General features: G+C 48.1%; 1 protein-coding gene across 12 annotated transcripts in view; it reads right to left on the bottom strand.

Moving 5' to 3' along the window:
* Positions 1-21,644, bottom strand: part of FGFR2 (fibroblast growth factor receptor 2) — a 108,318-nt gene that overhangs the window by 73,882 nt on the left and 12,792 nt on the right. For 5 of the 12 annotated variants that reach the window (XM_023511647.1, XM_023511649.1, XM_023511648.1 and 2 more), the window contains exons 3-4: positions 5,691-5,957; positions 4,706-4,783 (exon numbers count right to left, since the gene is read on the bottom strand). The exons of 3 other annotated variants lie outside the window; for them this stretch is intronic. In XM_023511647.1, coding sequence (XP_023367415.1) covers positions 4,706-4,783; positions 5,691-5,957 — 345 coding nt within the window. The remainder of the gene's footprint in view (positions 1-4,705; positions 4,784-5,690; positions 5,958-21,644) is intronic. 4 more of the 12 variants (XM_023511652.1, XM_023511654.1, XM_023511653.1 and 1 more) reach the window with 1 other exon arrangement.

Genomic DNA, 21,644 nt, shown 5'->3' with positions numbered 1-21,644 from the left:
AAAAAACAGAAAAACTGGCTGGGCATAGAGGCGGGCACTATAGTCCCAGCTACTTGGCTGGGAGACTAAGGCAAGAGGATCATTTGAGCCCAAGAGTTTGAGGGTGCTATGAGCTATGACATCATGGCACTCTTACCCCAAAAAGTGTGTGTGGGGGGTTATATAGTCAGCAAATTTGAAAAAGTCTGGAAAAGGAGAAACTTAAACAGATTTAAACAGTTTTACTATGTAACTTTTCAGAACTTGTACTATGCTGATGGCCATTGTAAGTCTCCCCCCAAAAAGAGTCCAAGTATTTTCCAAATTTATTTCAAAATATAACTCAATTTTGGCAGAGAATTATTCTGGTCAAGGGTTTTGAGAAATATTCTTTGGGAAACACTAGCTTATTTTCTGGAACACTGCTCTATTTTTAATGAGATTCCATAAAAGATATATGTAAGGACTGTTACTCCATAAAACATTCATTCAACAGGGTTCTTGTGTCCTCAAGAAGCAAAAAGTCTACTGTAAAAGGCACCCTGAGATATGGCATCATGTGAACACTCATAAATGAGCTCCTTGGTCCACCAGGTGAATGAGAAATTCCTCTGCATGAAAGCCCACTGCTGAGTTGGGCCTAAGCTAAGAGCAGCCAGAATACTGCATAATGCTCCCACAAAAATCAAACACGACCATGATGCTACTGAATCATGGCCACTGGATACCAGGCTGGTGGCCAAAATTCAACAATCCTGCCTTCTCAATTATTCCTTTTGCCACGGTTTCTGCAAGCTAGCTTACTTTTTATACTCTGTACAGAATCTAAAAAGAACTCTGCCGGGCAGATAAGCTCATCTTCTTCTAGTTCACCCCAAAATCAAATAAACAACATATAAGATACCAGCAGAGGGAACAGTGTGCAGGGTATTAGTCAAGCCAGAAGATCAGAAAAATGTGATGTCTCAATCAAAAAGGCAAACACACAAACAAAAGCCTCAGGAAAGTCTAAACCTCCTCAGAAAAGTCTAAAAATGTCACTGCCAGCCCAGGTCACTGGAGCAACATTTGTTAATGTTACCAAAGAGGAAAATTCGAGCACACCCCAGTGGCATTTGCAGACAATCAAAAGGTCAATCTGGACACATGGGTGTTTTCCAGGTGGCTGAAAATGCTAAGAATTTGGTGCTTCTGCAATTTTCCCTATTAATCAGGTCAGGCATTTGACACTTGAGGTGGCAAAAAATTGTTTTAATGGCAACATCCCCTCTTCTGCCTTGCCAATTACTCTGGCGTGGCATTCCTCTGTCCACACAGGCCACAGCTGCTTAATCTCAGCTGCCCCAGGCTGCACCTGTGAATCAGCCCGGCCTAATCACACTAACAGATGGCAGGGGCCAAGTAGCCAGCTAAGAACTGCTATCACTTTAAATAGAATCTAGGGTTTCACAGGCACCAAAGGGAGGCACCTCCCGCCAGCAGTATCTCCCTGGTACAGCTAACACCGGCCCTTAATCACGGCAGAGCACCCATTTCAGGGGCAGAGTTGGTGTCATTCGAGAGCTAATTACAAAAAAATCCTGCTTGCAAGGTGAAGGCCTGGCAAGTGCACTGCGGGCTGGCATTTGTCAGACAGAGCACTGCCCGGCCCTTCTGCACGGACTCTGGGCAGTCAGGACTCAGGTCACAACGAAAAGCCAGAGGCTGCTGTATTTCATTACTTCACATGGATTCATGGTGACCTGCTATTAGGCTGGGCACTTGACCAGCAGGACAACACAGCTCCCAGCACAGGGACAAAACTACGCTGGCAGAATCTGGTGTCTCCCTCAACACTGATGTGCAGGCGTCACTTTAGAGCTGGACACAGCCATCTGAGCTCTCCAACATGCAACAGGCTACCACTGAAGCACAGCTGTGCCTTTCCAGAGTCACGAGTTCCTGATCAATAAAACAAGAATAGATTCTATCTCTACTTTATCGGCTTCTTGGTGGCATTAATGGAGCCAGCAGCCAGCACACAGCCTGCCTGAGGCAGGCCCTCAGCTTATCTACCTCCGGCTTCATACCGGGGCCAAAGGATGAAGTAGCGAGCAACGTCCTCTGTCGTCTCGGTGTCTTTACTAAGTAATAATAACAACCTCTCCACAAGGCTGCTGGGAATCATCATAGGAAAGACTTTCACTGACCTCATGACCCACTGGTTTATGAACCAGACTGCTAGTGGTGAATCCCATTCAAGGCAGATCTCCAGCAGTTCTCACACTTTAGTGAGAATCAGAATCACCCCCAGAGTTCCTAAAATAGCACGTCTGAGGAGGGGCCTGAAAAGTCTCAGGCTGCTCATCCAGGGGCTACACATCGAGGACCACTGCCCTAAGCTTCCTCTTGCCAAAAAGTAAAAACTGCACAAACCAAAATATTTCCCTTTCTGCCCAAGCTGCTCGGAGACTTGGAGACAAATCTGAATCTTCACTTAACACATTTATCCCAGGTGCCTAACAATATCTATTTCCTCTTCTTCCTTTAAAAAACCCTGAGCCAAAGGACAGTCTCTTCAACAAACAGTGCTGGAACAACTGGACACCTTCACACAGAATTATGAATCTAGACATAGACCTCATGCCTGGAACAAAAATTAACACACTGCTGACTGGTCATGAGTTACCCTGTGACATGGGTAGTTTCTGCATAAAATTACCAGTCCACAGTGTGTTAAGGTGGATCACATACCTAAACTTAAAACATAAAACTAAAAAACTCCTAGGAGATAACACAGGAGAAACTCTAGATGACCGTGGGTTTGATGATGACGTAAGATACAACATTAAGGGCACAATCTATGAAAGAATCGATAAGCTGGACTTCGTGAAAATTAACTATGCCTGCTCTGTGTGAGATGCTGTCAGGAGAAAGAAAAGACAAGACACAGAAGGGAGAAAGTATCTGTAAGAAACACAAATACACACAGAACTCTTAAAACTCAACAATGAGAAAACAAGCCATCCAGTTAAAAGACGGGCCAAAGGCCTTAGCAGATACCACCCAAGAAGATACACAGATAGCAATTAATCATACGAAAAGATGCCTTCATCAGGGAAATGCAAACCCAAACAATGACATAACACTATATACCTATTAGAATGGCCCAAACACTGATGTCAAATGTCAGAACACTGACAGCATCGCATGCTAGCTAGGACATGGAGCAACAGGAACTCTCATTACTGCTGGTAGGAATGCAAAATGGTACAGCGATTTTGGAAGGCAAGTTGGTGGTTCCCTACAAACCTAACACACTCATATATAATCAGTCTAGCAAACACACTCCTTGATATTTACCTGTAGGAGCTGAAAACTACAGGTACACAAAAACCTGCACACAGATGTTTGCTGCGTAACTGTCGCTACTTAGAAGCAGCCAAGGTGTCTGCTAAAGGTGGATGGACCAAAAACTTTCAGTGCATACAGACAATGGGATATTATCCAAGTGCTAAGAAGGTGCATTGGCTGTAACACACTGTCCCACCTGGTGGGGATGCTGATACTGGCGGAGGCTGTGCATGGGGCAGGGGCAAGGGCATATGGGAAATCTCTATACTTTCAATTTTGGTGTCAATTTAGGGACCCTAAAACTGCTCTTTTTAAAGTCTTTTTCTTTTCTTTATGTTGGGCCTGTTTTATTAACTAATTGTCTTATCATTTAGGCCTTGTTTGAATTTACTAAGTTTTCCACAACCCTTTTGAGAAGATGTAGAACACACCATGAAGCAAAGAACCACCCCAGGGTTCAATGTCCAGTCACTTTAGGGACATTCTAGCCACGTCATTAAAAAATGTGATTTATGCTGTATTTTATTGTGTTTATTGAACAGTCACAAGAACTCACTCTTCCGAACACTGTACAAATAGTAACTCATTTAGTCCTCATAACAACCCCATAAGATTTATCATGATTATTATTAATTATTCCCACTTTATAGTTGAAGAAACTGGGCAGCAGAGTTAAACAAGCTACTTACAAGTACAGGAGCAGCATTCATGCTCAGGCTGCCCCATTCAAGGGGCTACACTATGTTCTAACCAACGCAGACCTTGGCCTCTCAGGCGTTAGCGTTCAGTATTACCTACCTCCAAGTGAGCAAACCCTCAGCCCCCTTTCCAGTCAAGGTCTCCAAGGAGAGATACCTCCTTTACCTCCCCCCAGCGTGAGGCACCTGTTTTAAAAGGCCCAGGCTTCTCAAGTCTCAGCACAGACGACGCTGGGGAGCAGAGACTCCGCCGTGCACTGTCACATGTTTACCCCCAACCCTGTGTGACAACCAAACATTGCTAAATGTCACCAGAAAGCAGGGAAGGGGGCCATCACCCGCAAGCAGAAATCACCAGGTTGAATCAAGCAGGATCCGTGGTTACAAAGAAAACCAAGATGTTGCCAGATGTGGCTCTACTATTTTTATGTCTCAGAACAGTGAGAAAAAGGAGCCCCAAAGACAGGAAAGCAGTAAACGAGAAGCGAGCGGCCACTGACATAAGAAGAAAAAGGACAAACAGTAGAGAAGCTGTACAGCAAGACTGGTTTATTCACAGGGCGAAAGTCCGGAGAGCAGACACAGCAGGGAAAGGCGAGGGCCGGACGCGGCCCAGCGCAGAAGGGTTGGCAGGACAGGTGGGCTTCCCTCCAGTCTCCTCTCGCGGGGACGCTCAGAGCCAGGCGCTTACTTACTCTTGTTGTTACTGTTCTCACTGACAAAATCCTCAGGGCCATCTGTGTCGTCCTCATCATCTCCAGATGAGATGGCATCTGCATTCAAAAGAACATAGCCCATGGGTGTGTTTTTGCAAAGCACAACACAACATTCTCTAAATGATACTAATTGCCATAATCTACAACTTAGACCTTCTCTATAGCAAATTCAACAACCCCAGAACCCACACAAGAAGGCTGGGACCGTGCTTAGTAGAGATGGTTTTAATGGCTTAAATTTTCTCTCCCTGACGACAGTTGGTCAATATTAAGTTTCTCAATGTTTTCTGCTTTCCTGATATTTAAACATACTGTAAAATTAGACATACTGGAACTGGGCTGTAAGCTTCAAACAGTGTTCAAGTCTCTGACATTGACCAACGGTAATTTCCAAAGACTTTTTTTTCCCAGCATAACCTTTGAGCATTCAGGGTCCCCTTCAAGAAAGGAATCAGTTCCTAACACAACTGAAGCCCTGCGTGGCCCTTCTGATTGTCAGCTAACGTTCTGAAAGCAGGACTTTAAACTCAGCCACAAAGAGGGCCTGTCTAGTCCTACTCACTGCATGGAAAAAAATCAAGGAGAGAAACTCAGATTTTAACAAAGGAATCAGAAATCCTCAGCATCCAAATTTCAATCTTATATCCTAAATACCAAGGAAGTTAGTGACAGAGAAGCCAAAAAGAGGTCTGTTTTTCCTTATAGAAAAAACATCCTATCTTAAAGAGAAAAATGCTGCTTTGTGCACGAGAATTCTGTCATTCTTAATGACCAGCCTCTCGGGTGCACCAGGTCCCATGGAAAAATTTCAGAAACAGATCAGGAACAAATTACAAAGCTGTGTGCCTAGCCTCCAATTAGTAGGAAGCACTATGAAGCCAAAAAAAAAAAAAAAAAAAAAAAAAAATGTCAACCAGAATAAGGCTACAGAGAAGGGAGAGGGTCGTGCTTGCAGGCCACTCACCTGTGACATTCACCATGAAGTACCAAGTGTCACTGTCTACAGTCCTAGCAGCAGTACAAGCATAGAGGCCGGAGTCTCTAGGTGTGGCGCCTTTTATCTGCAAGTATTCCCCAATAAGCACTGTCCTATTGCTGGGCCCCATGTGTACCCCATCCTTAGTCCAACTGATCATGGAGGCATCTTTCAACTGGCAGCGCAACTCGAGCGACTCCCCGGGTGCGGCCACGTAAACTTCTGGTTGAGAGATTTGGTATTTGGTTGGTGGCTCTGCAGAAAGGTGGGAGAGAAGGTGGAGACAGGCGAGAAGGAGGAAAAGGAGAGAACGTCCGACAAAGGTCAGTGGAGGCCTGTTTATTCCCAGGAAAAGCTGTTCTTGCTTTGCCAATGGCCTCTGTAGGTGTCCATCTCTCCCTGGACCCCAAGAAGCAAGAAAGCAGCCCTCACTCGCAGACCAGACTGGGCGTCTGAAACAGCAGCCAGAGGAAGCTCCTTGCTAATCCATCCTGCCTCAGGTTCCAGGTACTGCAGGGCTTGAAAAACAAACCAAACCCCAGTACGGAAGGATGTTCCACAAGAAAATGTTTGAGTCCCTCGCCAATCCAAAGCCTGTTTGTGCTGTTAACACCTGGGAACGTCTTATTCCGGTGGCCCATTTTATTTGTAAGAACATTGAGTGTTACAAATTTGTGCGTTCAACGTGATGACATGTAACACAGGCAGACCCGAGCACACGTGTACACACACACACACAGTCTTAATCACCTATTTATCTGTGCTAGACTCAGTCTATTCTCACAAAGCTGAGCTTCTTAAATAGAAACTTCTCAAACTCCCTGTACAAAATGGTTTGCTGTCTGGAATCTCTGTGAGCGCTAAGTTCAGATCAGTACTTAGTGGGTCTCAAGACTTAATTCTGTGCTGGGTGAGCTGGGACATGTTATTTTCTCTAAATGATAAAAGCTAGAGGCCTTAACACCAAGAACAAAATGCCCAGACAGCTGAGAAGGGGTCTCCGCTGAGTTTAAACTGAGGCCGAAATGAAGGTGCTGAGCACTGCGTGGCCCACACCCCACATTACAAAGCTGGATCCCGCCTGCACACCAACCCCTACCACATGCACCCCAAGCTCCCCAAACTCCCAGCCCGCTGTGCCTCTCCTTCTATAGGGACACTCCTTCCTCCCTCTTGTCCCTGTTCAATCCCATCCACCCTTCATGACCCAAATGGAGCAGTGTCCTCCATGATGAGGAACGGCCAGCAGTGAAGTGACCTCGCTCCCTCCACCATACGTCTGCCCACTTCACCAGCTCATGGGATATGTCCCATTTCTTACTGATGTCCCATTTGCTCAGCAAATACGAAGACCCTGCAGGAAAACCCTGGGTCTCAGGGCCCATCTGACCCCACATGGGTCACACCCGGCATACACTGGGAAGGTGGCAACATTGAGAGTGACCACAGTACTGAAAACGCAGGACAGGATGAGACTCAAGGATTCAGCCCAGAGAAGGAAACCAGTGGCCTTTAAGAACAGCCAGAACCGCTGGTTGGGGTGACCATGAGGGCCCTTGAAGCAGGCTTTCATCTCTACATGAAAACTGTGAACGGTACCCACAGTCCCTGGCCCAGAAAACACAAAGCTTTCCAGCACTGGGCGATATCACGAGACAATTGTTCCTTCTGTCTAGACCCCACTCAGAAGGACAAAGTTCCCATATGAGATTGAAATAAAGTCAATTCAAGTTTCAGTCCCACTGTTAAAGAAGCAGTCAGGGCCACATGCACCAGTCCAAGAAATGCCCCCCTCACTACCACGATGAACAACCAACCAAGGAGGCCCGGGGTTTCCTAAGGGGGCATCACCCAAGCCATACAAGCCGACAGAGCCCAGACGCTAGCCAGTGCCCAACCTAAAGTTACAGCCACGAGAGGAAACTGAACAGGGACAAACACACCCCCAAAACAGCCTGCCAGCTGACAGGCAGGCAGATCATGTTTCACAAATTTGTTTTTCCCACTCAATACTTATTTACTGAACAGCTACTATGGACCACACGCTGCTCTGGCTATTCAGGGAGCAACAGGAGACAAGACTCCTGTGAAGCTTCTATTATTGGGGGTTGAGGGGAGTGACAGACAAAAAATAAAAAGGTCTACGAAAAATACAAAGTATGAGAGGTGGTCTTAAGCGTTAGTTGGCAGGATAACGGCACGCACAGATATGATGGGTGAGAACTCCCTCCCCGGCCCCAGCGCGGCCTGCTTTGTAAACAAAGCTCTCCTGGAGCACAGCCATACACATTCCTCAACCTGTGTCTGGGCCGCTTTGTATTACAAGGGCAGAGTTGAGTAGTTGCGACAGAGACCCTATGGCCTGAAAAGCCTAAAATATTTACAGTCTTGCCTTTCCAGAAAGTTTTTCAGCTCCTGTTGCATGAGATGATCAGAGAAGACTTCTCCCAACAGCAGCCACCTGAGCTGAGAAGCTGAAGGACAAAGCGAAACTCAAGATGTCAGGGGGCTGGCTGGAAGGTTCTCAGATCAGGTCCCCCAAGGCTGGTTAAGTCAAAAGGTGGCTGACTGAACTGGAGGACTATGAGAAATGCTTTGAACCTGAACAGAAAAAAGAGAGGAAGAGAACTAGGAGAGGTAGGAGGCTCGGCTTGGTCCTCCAATCTCAGAACATCTCCCACTCCCAGGCCCAGGAATCACAGATTGATTCAACCACTCCTTTCACTTGGTTGAAGCAAGGATCAGATGTCATCTGGGTCCCATGTCCCCAACAACTAATTACTGAAACAGTACTCACGTGTTAGAGTGAATTTACATTGGATTGACTGGGGTCATGAAATAACCAATATTTATTATGACCACATCACATGATCAGCCAGTCGCCAAGAATGCTATGAAATTTGCTATCCTCTGAGCCACTGGTCATCGAGGATCCCAGAGCAGCGAACAGTCAGCAGGAACAGCACAGTTTCCTTCCCTCCCTTAAACTGGGGCCTTGCTGTCCTGCCCCTCTGATAAGGCGGAGCTGTGTCCCTATTCCCTGCGGTGGAACGCTCTAAGACTGCATTAGGATGGGGGAAAAAAAGATAAGCGAGGCACTTACAATTGTGGTGCAGAAAAATATCTCTTTCTCCTGACAAAGCTAGCGTTATGATTTATGACGTCTCCTTTTTTAAAGGGAAGTGTTTTCACTAAGAATCCTTTCCTTAGCCTGAAATCAGTAAACCACAAAGTCTTAGGGGAAGTCAAGAGTTGCTAGACCAATGTGACCAAAGAGACATCACCACCTGCTGTTCTGGAAGGAAGAACGCAAGGCTGTGAGGACCTCCGTCTTATTCCAGGATACACAGAGGAGATGCTTGTTCAAGGGTGTGGCCCTGGACGAAGAGGATGAAGCCTGAGTTCCCCTGCTTCTCTGTTCCTGCTTGCCCCCTTGGCCTCAGGTTCCCCATCTATCGAAGAGCAAGAATACCCAAATACCAGGGCCCAGGAGCAGAGGACGGCAAAGCCGATCTGCCACCCACGACATGTGAAGGAGGTAACTGTCACTACACTGCTAATTCTTCCAAGCTAAAGATGCCTGCCATGATTTTGAGCACTGTGATTTTCAGAGAATAATCGAAGACAACTGGATTTGTTTGTGTAAGTACAAGAATGATTTTACCAATGGGCTCCCATCTCAACAGTTAGGATGACAATGTACTAAAAATGGTTTTCATTTCCAGTACAACCAGGTCAAAACTGATATCCAAACAGGGACTCTACCTAACAAATGGAAACATTGTAACCTAATTCTTTGTACCCTGAAATCTGAAGAAAAAATAAACTAACATCCAGTTTTCTGAGCATCCAGGAGAATAATAATCTCCCCCAAAATGCATTAATAAGGTAATGGCATTCTCCCTTAAAATCAAGCCATGCTGACTTTCAAGTCTCAAACCAGTAACTACTACCTTGGAGAATTCGGCAAGCAGGGACGCCTCCTTCCCTCCGCCCTCCTCCCCTAAGTGGTTATTTCACAGAAGCCCCATCTTGGGGTCAGCAGTGTCTTTAGCAAACAATCCAGCAACATTCCCAGGTAGCCTGAGACACTTTGAGAACATTAGAGAGAAGGGAGAATGGATGAATAAACACAGAAGAAAGGGAGGAAGAGGCCGGGGACAAACAGTAAGAAGACAAAGACTTATAAATGAAGAGAAGCGGGGGGACACATGGGGGGCACAGGTGGGGAGGCCCCAATCCCAGCCCCGCTGCCTCCCTGCCACCCTGCATCCCAGCACACAGGTTCCTGCACGTGGGTTCACATCAAAGGCATCTCAGGCCACACAACCAAGGACTCTGCCCCTGCCCCCAAGGCCATCTGTTATCTGGGGGCTCTGGCTGCTCTCCTGAGCCTGAATGCTCTAGGTGACCGCACTGCCCACTCCCCGCAGACCCCTGCTTCCCAAACCCTCTTCGTCCCTCTCCACAGTCAGATCTACCCCATATTGTTCCACAGGGGCCAGGACAACCTGCTGATTCCCTCTGACATCAGGGCTGCTGCACTCACCACGCCCCAACAGGCCTCCCTAACACTGACAACCCGCCACAGATGGGGCCACCCCTCCCTGACCTCCAAGCTGCACGGCCTGCTTGGTCAGCCAGGACCATCGACACAAGGCAAAGAATTCCTAAGAAATGCACAGTAATAGTAACGCTTCCTGGGTTCCTATTTTCTGGCACTGGGGCATACTTTTCACCTCTCCTACATGAATCAGCGCAGCACACACAGGCCAACATTTCCCTTGTGTCCTGCCAAACACCACAGGGAGAAGGTTCCAGAGGCCGCTTTGCTACATACCAAGTGCTCTTTCAGAAGCTTCCACAGAGAGAAAATGTTTCCACATATTTTTCATAATATAAATTAAAATAATTCGAAAAGAACTGAGCAGGCTGAAACAAAAACACTAGCAGTGGGCACTCTTCGTCACTGTCACACACCTGCTGGACAAACAAGGCACTGGGTTTCCTGCCGGGCAGGCTCAGCACACTCTCTCCACCTGCCCCGGCCACACCGCTGCTCACCGCCCCCTGGGAAGGTGTGCGTTTGAATTTTCTGCGTGAAGTTTCAAACGCTTTAGACGTACACCGTTATAAGCAGCTTCTTCTCAATAAATTGACTCTTCTGATATTAAAAAAGGAAAGACAGGGTACTTGCACAGCTAGTCAAAAAACAAACGGGGAGTGAACCAGGGTCATCTGCACGTGGCCCGTGTGTGATCCTGCTGGGCCCCCTCCTTCCCTAAGAAACCCCTCGTGCTGCCATTCTTTGGCAACTATTCGAATTTACAACTGAGGGACCTTCAAGTGGGGAGAGAAGGAAACTGAGGCAGGGACTGCCTGACCCTCCAAGTCACACAGCAGATCAGGGCAGAGACCTGTCAGGGCAACGTCCCACTGACTGTCACTAGCTAGGAGCCACATGAGTTTATCCCTCTGGGAATAAACCAAGAGAACGTGGATGTGGCCCTAGGAAGAAACCCTGTAAAAGTCAAAAAGGCCGTGACTTGCGTGACTTCCTTGGACACACGCAGCTGAATTCTTCACCAACGTAATCGGGAGGGTTGTCTTGAGGCAGTTGAAACAGCTCGAGAGAGTTTGGAAACCGTCAGCTATTTCAGGTAACACTTTATGTTGCCAAACCGGCGATAGCAGCACTTCAGACTGTCACTTTTTATAATGTTTGCCTATAAACCTCTCCCATGTGGTTTTTGAAATGGCGCCCACATGCAAACAGAGAACAGATGGGAAGCCCAAGCCTTGCCCTGGCCAATCACTTCATGCAGGATGGACGACAGATTTAAACTGTTAAGGAAGAAAAAAGCAGCGTGCACCACCACCGGGAGGCTCACCACGCTGCCTTCACAAGTTCAGACTTCCCCAGGGTTTTCCCAGTGGTGTCTCTGCTGCTGTCTAGATGACCCTACTTTCAAGAATGCCAAGGGGTTGCCCTGGAACTCATTCCACTGGGGTTTCTCCTTCCCCAAAAGTCACAGGTATCCAGTCCCAAACACATTCCCCTGGAAAGAGGAAGAAAGGGAAAAAGAGAGAAATGCCTACACAGAATCTTCTGGAAGAGAAGAAGGGAAGAAAGAAAAGGGAGGGTGAGGCAGAGGAGGGGAGAGAAGAGGCAGGCGGCCGGGACTGGGCTACAGGAATGGCTCCCACAGGCATATAACAGGAGCATTGGGGACAAAAGCAAAAAAATAGGTCGGGCACAGCAGCTCATGCCAGTAATCCCAGCACTCTGACAGGCCAAGGCAGGAGGATTGCCTGAGAGCTGAGGAATTTGAGATCAGCCTGAGCAAGAGCAAGACCCCATGTCTAAAAATAGCCAGGCACTGTGGCAGGCGCCTGTAGTCCCAGCTACTTGGGAGGCTGAGGTAAAAGGATCACTTGAGCCCAGGAGTTTGAGGCTACAATCACCTATGATGATGCCATTGCACTCTAACCTGGGCAACAGAGCAAGACCCCATCTGGAAGGGAGGGGAGAGGAGGAGAGAGAAGAGCAGAAAAATGGCCATGGGCTCCCAATGCCTCCCAGACCTGCTGCCGCCTTGTACAAGAGCAATAAATGTCATAGCTACAGGACTGTGAAACATCCTGACAGAAGCAGCACATGGAAATCTAGCTGCGACTGTCACTGCAGGGTCACAGCACATGAAGCACATGGTAAGTGACACTAGTCCTCCCTGTCCCAGGTAGCCCCTCCTGGCCTTCCTGGTCTTTGAGTGTCTTGTAATGGCCATGCAACAGGGCCTGGTAAGAAGTTTTAATTGGCCAATGCCCAATTCCCTGTCCTCAGGAATAGAACGCACGGCCCCTCAGAGATATAGCACCCCTGAAATATCTCCTACGACCTGGAAGAGAGGAAGGGTGCAGACAGACAGATGGACATCGGGCAGGTGCAGCACAGCTCTGCGGAACCCCATGATGTGTGACAAGACAGGGGTTTTGGGGCTCAGCCTCCACCTCCTGCAGCACAGTCTGAGTCTTGCTGGCAGGAGAACTTCCCAGCAGAGTGACATACAGGCCAGGATGAAGTCAGAAACGACAGCCTTTGTGTGCCCAGCAGTGAAGGCTCTGGGCTCACAGACATCGAAGCCAGCCCAGGCAGAGCTGGCAGCTCCAGCTCAGACACCCTCGGAGCTTCCCCTTTACAAGAACAGACTTGTACAAAGACAAAATTCCTCGCGTCAAACAGAGGCCTTATAAGGCATGGGTACTACTTGTTCTTTAAGGGGGCGTGGAGGGACAAATACTCTGCACAGCATAAATTTCCCTACCTGAAGAAATACAGTCACCATAAAGATGAGGGACCAAAATAACTCAAGAGCAAGGGGGAAACAGAGCTGTAAAACAGGCCCCCTTCTCATCGGTTGTCAGGGTGTACGGAGACTCCATCCTACCAACCACTAACAGCTACCTCGGCCGCCGGGGACGGCCTGTTCCAGAACCCCCAGACTGGCGCTCATTCCTTGTGAACTGAAGGGATAATAGCTAATGTTTCCAACACGGTAACCATTAAAAAGTGTGCATGACACAGCCAGGCACACTCCTCGTGCGATTTACATCTGTCTTTGAGAGACATGGTGAACAGCTTTCCACGTTTGAAAGAAATTATGCTGTTGCCCGTGAGAAAATAAAAAGTTAGCAACCTATTGGGACTAAAAATGCACTTGTTTAAGAGAGTCACCCAGGGCACCCTCTAAGTGGGTCCCAAGTGGAAATCTCCACCCCCTATTTTGTGAGCATCTCTCTCTTTTGATCTTGATGTCTGTGACAGTGTTCTCCAGAAGGCAGAGAGGCACACAAGGAACATGCTCTCCCTGGTCCCACAACGTGCGTGGAATTCTACAGTCAAGAGAGCAAAATTCCCACTGGACCACAGAGATTCAGGTATTAGATCAATACTGTTTGCATAAAATCCCTACGGATTGGCAGTTTGCTTGGGCAAGAACTTCAAAATGGAGTCCTTTGTTCAGAAGGCATTTCCCCAAGTGACAGGCCATTAGATTATATAGTGCCCAGGAAGTAGAAACTTGTGCTACAATACAAGTTATGTCAAAGTCCCCTGCACACCCCGACAGGGACGTACAATGAGTCTGTGTACTTGGCCGCCTGGCCGCCAGGCCGCCTGCCTTCTGAAAATGCACTTGCGGGACATGGCAGGGGAGGCCTGGGGCAGGTTAAGCTTTTTGGGGCTTCTTAGGGCACACTGCCTAGGGAAAAATGTTCTAGGGGAAATGCTGTCAGCAGAAGGCAAGTGGGTCACTCACAAGAGGTGAAGGAGTGAATGGGATGCCTCTAGCCTTTACCAACATGATCTCAAAGTCAAGAGGGGCCTTGCACAGTCCTGATAAAGGACCAAGCACCAGAATCTACCAAGAACTCAAGCAACTCAGCAAGAAATCACCAAACAAGCGCATTAAAAAGAGGGCAAAAGACATAAACATTTCAGTGGAGATATACTAGTGGCCAACAAACTCACGAAAAAATGTTCAACATCTCTAATCGTTAGGAAAATGCAAATCAAAACCACAAGGAGACATCACCTAACTCCAATGAGAAAGGCTCACATGAAAAAGTCCCCAAACAAAGGGTGCTGGCGTGGATGTGGAGAGAAAGGAACTCTTACACACTGTTGGTGGGACTGCAAGTTAGTGCAACCTCTATGGAAAATTGTATGGCAATACCTCAAAGAGCTTACCCACTGCTGGGCATATACCCAAAGGGAAAAAGGTCATTTTACAAAAATGATATTTTATAAAAAGGACACCTGCACTCAAATGTTTATAGCAGCACAATTCACAATCGTAAAGACATGGAAACAACCCAAGCCCACCAATGTTTGAATGGATTAATGAAATGTGGTATATGCATACTATGGAGTACTACTCAGCCATTAAAAAGTAGTGATCTAGTATCTTTTTGGACAACCTGGAGGAAACCGGAAACCATTCTGCTAAGCAAACTATCACAAGAATGGAGAAACAAACATGTACTCAATACCAAATTGAAACTAATAGACCAACGCTTGAGTGTATATATTGAGGTAAATCTCACTGAAAATCAAGTTGGGGGAGGGGAGAGAAGGGGTGGAAATTCACACCTCTTGGGTCCAGCACACCCTGCCTGGGTGAAGGACACGCTTTCCTGTATAACTTTGACTCGATCTGTACAAAACAAAGCGTGTAAACAAAACATGTACCCCCCAAAAGTCTGAAATTAAAAAAATTTTAAAAAGAGGGGCCCTGCAGAGTTGTTGCCCTATAAAATGAAGCCACGTCATCTCCAGTTCTAAAAACCGTCTGCTTCCCAAACAGTGCTTGCCCAAGGCAGCCCCCGTCACTTTATACAGCGGGGAACTACCTGTTTATGAGACACTCCTCCAACTTCTACAGCCATGCCCCAAGCCTCTCAGGGCACCAAATGGAGCTCAGGGGATTTTGCCCCCAAATACATCTCCTTGGTACATTTTGAATTAAAGACCCTTACAGATCAATAGGCATTGGAAGGCGCTTTCCCTCTATCTGCATAAAACCAGACAGACCCATCCAAAAAAAAAAAGACAATTGACTTCCCTCCCTCTCCCTGTTATCAGTATATTGCAGGAAAAAAGATCGAGAAGACAACTAGACCTGGCCCCCAAAATCACTTTAAATATAACATCTGTGTCTAGATTGATTTAAAACCGTTGTCAGAAACACTGACAACAATCTGTCCGTCTTCGCCCACCATTCCTTGCCTCAGGTATCTGTGATCCTCCTAGTAGCCATTTATTGCCCCTAAACAAAATTACTATATTCCTCATCTCCCCTTCCCCTCTAAAATGGGGGTATATCAATTTTTGGACCTCCCTGGGTAATCCCTGTGAGTCTTTCCCTGTATACAGTAAATAAATCTCTTTTTCTTTATTAAGTGGCCTCATTGTGAGTATTACGAGTTGATCAGCAAACCTTGCAAGGTGAAGAGGAAGCTTCCCATTACCCTTACACACCTTAAGAAGGGTACAGTCTGATTTTTGTCTCTTCCCTGGTGACTCTTCAGAAAAGGTAAGGACAAGGCTGAGGATATTAAAATCCACACCTAAGGGCCGACTCTGCCACTTACCAGAATGCATGACACAGACCCTCAGCTTCTTCGATCCTTCATTTTTCTTTCCCTGCAAACTAGGGACAGTAACACATGCCTTGTGAACAGAAGGCACAAGGCCTGGCACACGTGTGCCCGCCATCGGAAAGACCTCCCAGTGGAAATCATCATTCCCCCTTCAAGAAAGAAAGAAAGAAAAGCCGCCCAACCAGGATTTCTCAACCGGGAGGATGAGATGTGAGAGAAGAAAGGGGAAGCCCTCTGTTTCCCAAACCACACTGGCACAGGTCAGGGCAGATCATCTTCAGCTACGGTTCCTGCTGGCGTGCGTGCACATGTGGGCACGCGCGCGTTTGTAAGGGTAGGAACGTGTCAGGGAGGTCTCCGTGCCTTTCTAGGAACTTCCTCCCGCCCCTGCTGTGTCCACGGACATGCCCAGAGTTCCATCCACCTCCTGCTCTCCTGGTCCTTCCCTCACATTCCTATCTCCTGGGGCCCTGCGGCTTTTCCCACCTCCCAGTGGATGCCACTCAAGTCCTGGCTTGCAGGTTCCTATTTCCACTTGTCTGGGGGAAGGAACGCATTAGCTGGATGCCGGCAGAGGTCCTACCCACAACAAGCAGGTGACCTTCCACCCCTCCTCCTCCTCCGCAGGCCTCTCACTGAGGGAGTCACTGCAGAACAGCAGCCCAGGTTTCAAGGCCACACTGTAGCCCCTCTCTCCTCTTGCCTTTCCTCAGATCCATCCCCGCAGCCCCTCACCTATTAAGCCTATCTCTGAAATGGCTCAGAAAGCAAGCACAGGCAAGATGGCATCCCTCCAGGACACCATCTCTCCACAGGACCTCGTGATGTGCCTCTGCAGACCCAGAGTGATCTTTTGGAAACTCTTCTGACCTCTACTTTTTAATGTAAAAAAGGCACAGCCCCCTCCTCCCTCAGACACAATAAAACCCAATAAAACCCAATAAATCCCTGCACTATAGCATGATCCAGGCCCCGTGTCCCTCTCTCTACCTACATGTCTACCCAGCTACTCTGCCTGGCAGACTCCCATGCAGCCTTCAAAGAAGCCCAGCTCAGATAACTGCTCTGTGAAAGTTCCTGATTCCCAGTAAGATGCTGCATGGCTCCCATCTCCAAGACACCACAGCTTTTGCTTACCCCTCTAGTATAAGCACATTAAAATACACGCACAGTCTACCTCCAGCCCCCACACACTCCAGCCAGCAGATATACAGAGGGCTTCTAGAGTGAGGATCAGTGCAGGGCTCCCCAGACATTACTCTGCATTAAGACCACCGTGATGGTTTAAAACACAACTTCCTCAACCCCACTTCAAGGAATCTGGTCCAAGGAGGCAGGGGGCCTGGCTGAGATTCTATATTTCCCACAAGTTCCCAGGTGAGGTTGATCCTGATGGGCCAAGGACCACAGTGTGTCAGAACTTCAGCTCCAGCGACTAAAGACAAGATTTGGAGACCTGCTTCTGCCAGACAGTGTGAACAGCCTGTCCCATCGTCAAGCCTCAGAGTCACAGACCTGCCCTTGGACAAATGCCAAGGCTGCCCAGGAAGGCCTCTGCGCACCTGCCTGCACCTCAGCACTCCCAGGCTCCCGCTATGGCTTAGCGCTCCATACTCACTGATCAGCAGATTGCTGTTTCCAAACACGTGAGAACCTCGATGCACATTCCTCTGCCTTCAAAACAGGGTTGTTTTTTTTTTTTCAAATGAACAAACCTGTCACATCATTTATATGTAAGTTACCTAAGTGGGGATTTCTGAAATGTTCTCAAATGGGACTAAACACGGGAAGATCTTTGAGACCTGTTGTTACCAACACCCATGTACAACCCCTGTTTGAGGGACCTGCTAAGGGAAGAGGCTTGTGGCTTATCAAAATACCCTCTGCTATTCATTCGTCCAACAAACCTGAAAGCACCTGACATTTACATGTGGGGCATGTTATATTTACAGAAACATGCCACAGAATTCGCCTGAGATGAGGATCCTGGCGGGCTCGGGAGTTGAGCAACCAGTCACTATCCTACAGCATGCCAAGAATAGCCCTGCAAACCAAACTGTGGACAGGAGGCCCAAGAGCTGAGCCTCCACACAGCCCATAGGCTTGAAGGCCTGGTTACTGTGAGTCTGGGTAACTGGCCCGCATTCCAAAGAGCAGGCCCCAGAGCTGGCAGCCTAACTGCATTCCAGAGGCGAGGTTTCAGGGACAGTCACCTTTCCACACCTGGTGTTACCTGTGGTCTTACCTAAAAGCTGACACTGGAACCCATGCACCTCTCAGACACTGATAAAAACATTCAATGAATAGTGTGTACTCGGGTGGATACACCTGCCCTGTATACTCCTTAAAGATCAGACTAATGTCCAAATCCTATTTGACATTTTCCCCAAACCCACAGAATAGGCAAGAACTTTCTGAATACTTTATAGTGGCCCAGCTACAAAACAAAAAGAAAAAAGGAAAGGGTGAGGGAAGGTTAAGAGTCATTCCAAGAGACCTCCTGGGGGTTTGTTCAGCAAGTTTATGTAAGGCTCAGCCTTTCTCCTCTCAGCAGGACCCTGGTTCCAACACCCCTTCAGTGGTTGCAGATGTGTCCCAGGACCGTCCCCCCAGCAGCAGCCCAGCCATTTGCAAATGAAGGGACAGCAGCTGGAGCGGGGAACAGATGGCCCTCCTCATTTGAATGGTTTGGTCCCACTGCTCTGGGCTCAGCCAGTTCAGGGCTGGCCATAGCTGAGATTCATAACCCACAGTCCTGAATGACCTGGCAGAGAGGTTTCCTAAATTGCTCTCAGGCAAGGGGGCAGGGAGCCCTGAGGTGGGCGGGGACAGGCTCCCAGCAGGTTGTGTACCGCAGCAGGGCCAGGGAAAGGCAGGCTAGAGCCGCAGGGATCACTTTTCTCTGGTGTTTTGCAGAGAAAAGAAAACCTCCCCCTGGGGATCCTGTGTGCAGGACCAAAGCCCACATTAATTCAGGAAATTCCAAATTAAGACAAGGGCGCGCTATGGTTAACCTTTCTCCCCTGCCCTACACCGCATATCTGCATAGAGGTAAGAGCTTTGGGAAAGCAAACTTTGAGAGTCACTACCTCTGTGCAGGGCCCCTTCCACAGCCCGGGGAAGCAGCATTCTGAGGGGTCTCCAAAGGGTTTGTCCAGGAGAGAGCAGAATCGCCATCCTGCCCAGCCCTGGCCTGGCTGCCTCAGCCACCCAGCCCTCCGGCCATCTCCCTGCCTCCACATTGGCCTGGCAAGCAACTCTGCCAACTGGAGGAGGAACTAGAAGAGATGATGGAGGAGCAGGCTGAAGGGCCCCACTCAAGTGAGGGCTGGCAGCTGCCAGCGATGCCCTAGGTCACCCTCTCACTCCTACCTTCAAAGATGAGCCCCTCTCATTAAGGGCAGTCACCTGGCCGCCTCTGTTCCATGGCCAGCAACAGACAGCAGGCCAGGCCTGGACAGTCACCTCAATGGACAAGGGTCAACCTCACAAACAAGGTGGCTGACCCATGGCCAATGCAGGTGGGTTTGCTGGAAAGTTGGGATGGGGGGTGGGTGTCCACCTCCTTAGGAAGCTGCTAGGCCAGTACCCCCAGAATCCTTCATGGGGGTGCACACACCCTCCAGCTGGGCCTCGCCCAGCCTTGTCCCAGTACAGCACACTGGCCTCTCAGGGTTCCCAAATCCCTTTGAGACATACCCTGCTTTTCCTTATAGCAGCTTCACCTTGGAATAGAACAAGCCCCTCATTTTTGTGATCATTTTGACAAAAACCTGTCCGCCTTGCTCAACAGGACTTAGAAGTGTTTTCTGGTTACCATTCTATCCCCACAGAACGTGGCACACAGTAGGGTCTCAAAAATTATTAACAGGTGAGGAAACTCCGAAGCCACAGCGATTATTACCCTGGGATCTGGAAGACCCATCTTGCCTATGCCAAGCTTTAAAAGTTGTCATCACACCAAGGGCAGCAAGTTTAAGAGGAAAGTTGCCATGTCTCCTTCTGGTAAAGAATTCTACAACTTCCTTCCAAAACTAAACTGTTTGAAATACCTGTGACCCCCTGGATGTTCTTCAATCACTTTCCAAGTGACCAGTGCAAGGTTCCGCTGAGTAAACCACCTAGACTCACCTCCACGGTTGGCTGGAACCAATCAGAGATCAATTTTTTTTTTTTTTTTTTTTTGCTTGCTTGCTTGAAAAATGGACTCTCTTCTCTGGCCAAGGCTGAAAGATGAGTAGATGTTTCTGCTTCTTCACGTTCATTCTTGGAATTTTTCTTTTTTTTTTCTCTCTTTTGGCTTTCTCATTTTCTGGTCCTAATCCCTGCAGGGAGTGACCTTAGAAGGGCCAGGTAGGCTTTAGTGCTTGTGGTTTCTCCATGACCACATGTTACAGAAGTCCCAGGTACAGTGGTCTGCTTAGGAGGGCCTTGATCTCCCACCCTATCACAAATCGTAAGTGCTGGGGGTGGGGGGAAGCTTGACATAATACCCTAGTGGCAACTAAGGAGGCTGACACTTAGCAGGATCAAGGAAGAACTGGGGACAACCCGCTCTGCTAAGGTGGCCCTTCTTGTCCTGAACCCCCACCCACTGGGACCCCTCCCTCAAAGACAGGGTTAGCTTCTTTACTAATAAGTCACATACCTCCAGCGGCCTTTCTAGAACTGTAAAATGTAATTTTAGAACATTTTACTGTCCAAGATTTTTCTTCAAATGACTTTACGGGAATTAGGTGTGGATACATGAGAAAGAGAAAGAATCAACCTGTTACAAGTTTAATAGTCAAAGGACAGATTTAGGAAAGAATGAAAAGGTTACCAGAATACCACACAAAAGGTTCTCTGGCTCAGAAAGGAGTCGCTGGAAACTCTCTCTTGTACCAATACATTCACCCAAAGGCCTGAGTCTACCCTTAAGTATGACATCTTGGAGGAATCACTTCATGTCTAAGAGGTTCAGTTACCTAGTCCATAAAATAGGAAAACCTGGGATCTGCTGGATTGTTAGGATCCAGGATAATATAGGTCAGATTACCCAACACAGCACCCAACATGCCCTCACCAAAGGGCAGCTAGTTCTCACCACCACCGTGCTCCATGCTCATCATCATTATCTCAAGGAATGGGCCAAAGGAATAAGAGCTCTTCCACACTGGCCTCCCAGTCGTCCCACCAATAACCCCCACAGGGTATAATTTATAGCCAGGTATAAATGCTGGCTCAGCTCCTCCCTCTTCAGTACTGTGGGTCCCATCCCAACTTCCTCCAGCTCCTTCCATGCAGATTGGATGACCAGGGGAAGCCACCCCAGGCCAACTTGGGAGGGATGACCCTAACATACTATGGAGCTCCCCTCACCAGCCTGAACCAAAGCAGAACAGACTACACCATACCCTGCTCCAGTCAAGCCCGTAAGCCTCCCCACCCCTCCTCACAGGGCTAAAGATAGCCCTTTGGAAACCTCAAACAGAAAACTCTACACTCTGTTAGGCCAAGGTGGGTGGATCACCTGAGCTCACAGATCCAATACCAAACTGAGTCAGAGCAAGACTTCATCTCTAAAAACAGCCGGGTGTTGTGGCAGGGGCCTGTAGTCGCAGCTACTTGGGAGGCTGAGGCAAGAGAAGCACTTGAGTCCAAGAGTTTGAGGTTGCTGTGAGCTATGACACCACAGCACTCTACTAAGGGTGACAAAGTGAGACTCTGTCTCAAAAAAGAAAACTCTTTTGCCAAAATACATTGTTCCGGCTCGGCGCCTGTGGCTCAAGTGGCTAAGGC

Source organism: Otolemur garnettii, unplaced genomic scaffold, assembly GCF_000181295.1.
Source record: "Otolemur garnettii isolate 467f Iridium unplaced genomic scaffold, OtoGar3 scaffold00021, whole genome shotgun sequence".
Taxonomy (NCBI): domain Eukaryota; kingdom Metazoa; phylum Chordata; class Mammalia; order Primates; family Galagidae; genus Otolemur; species Otolemur garnettii.
The sequence above is the reverse complement of the archived record's forward strand: the minus strand, read 5'-3'. Positions and strand labels throughout refer to the sequence as shown.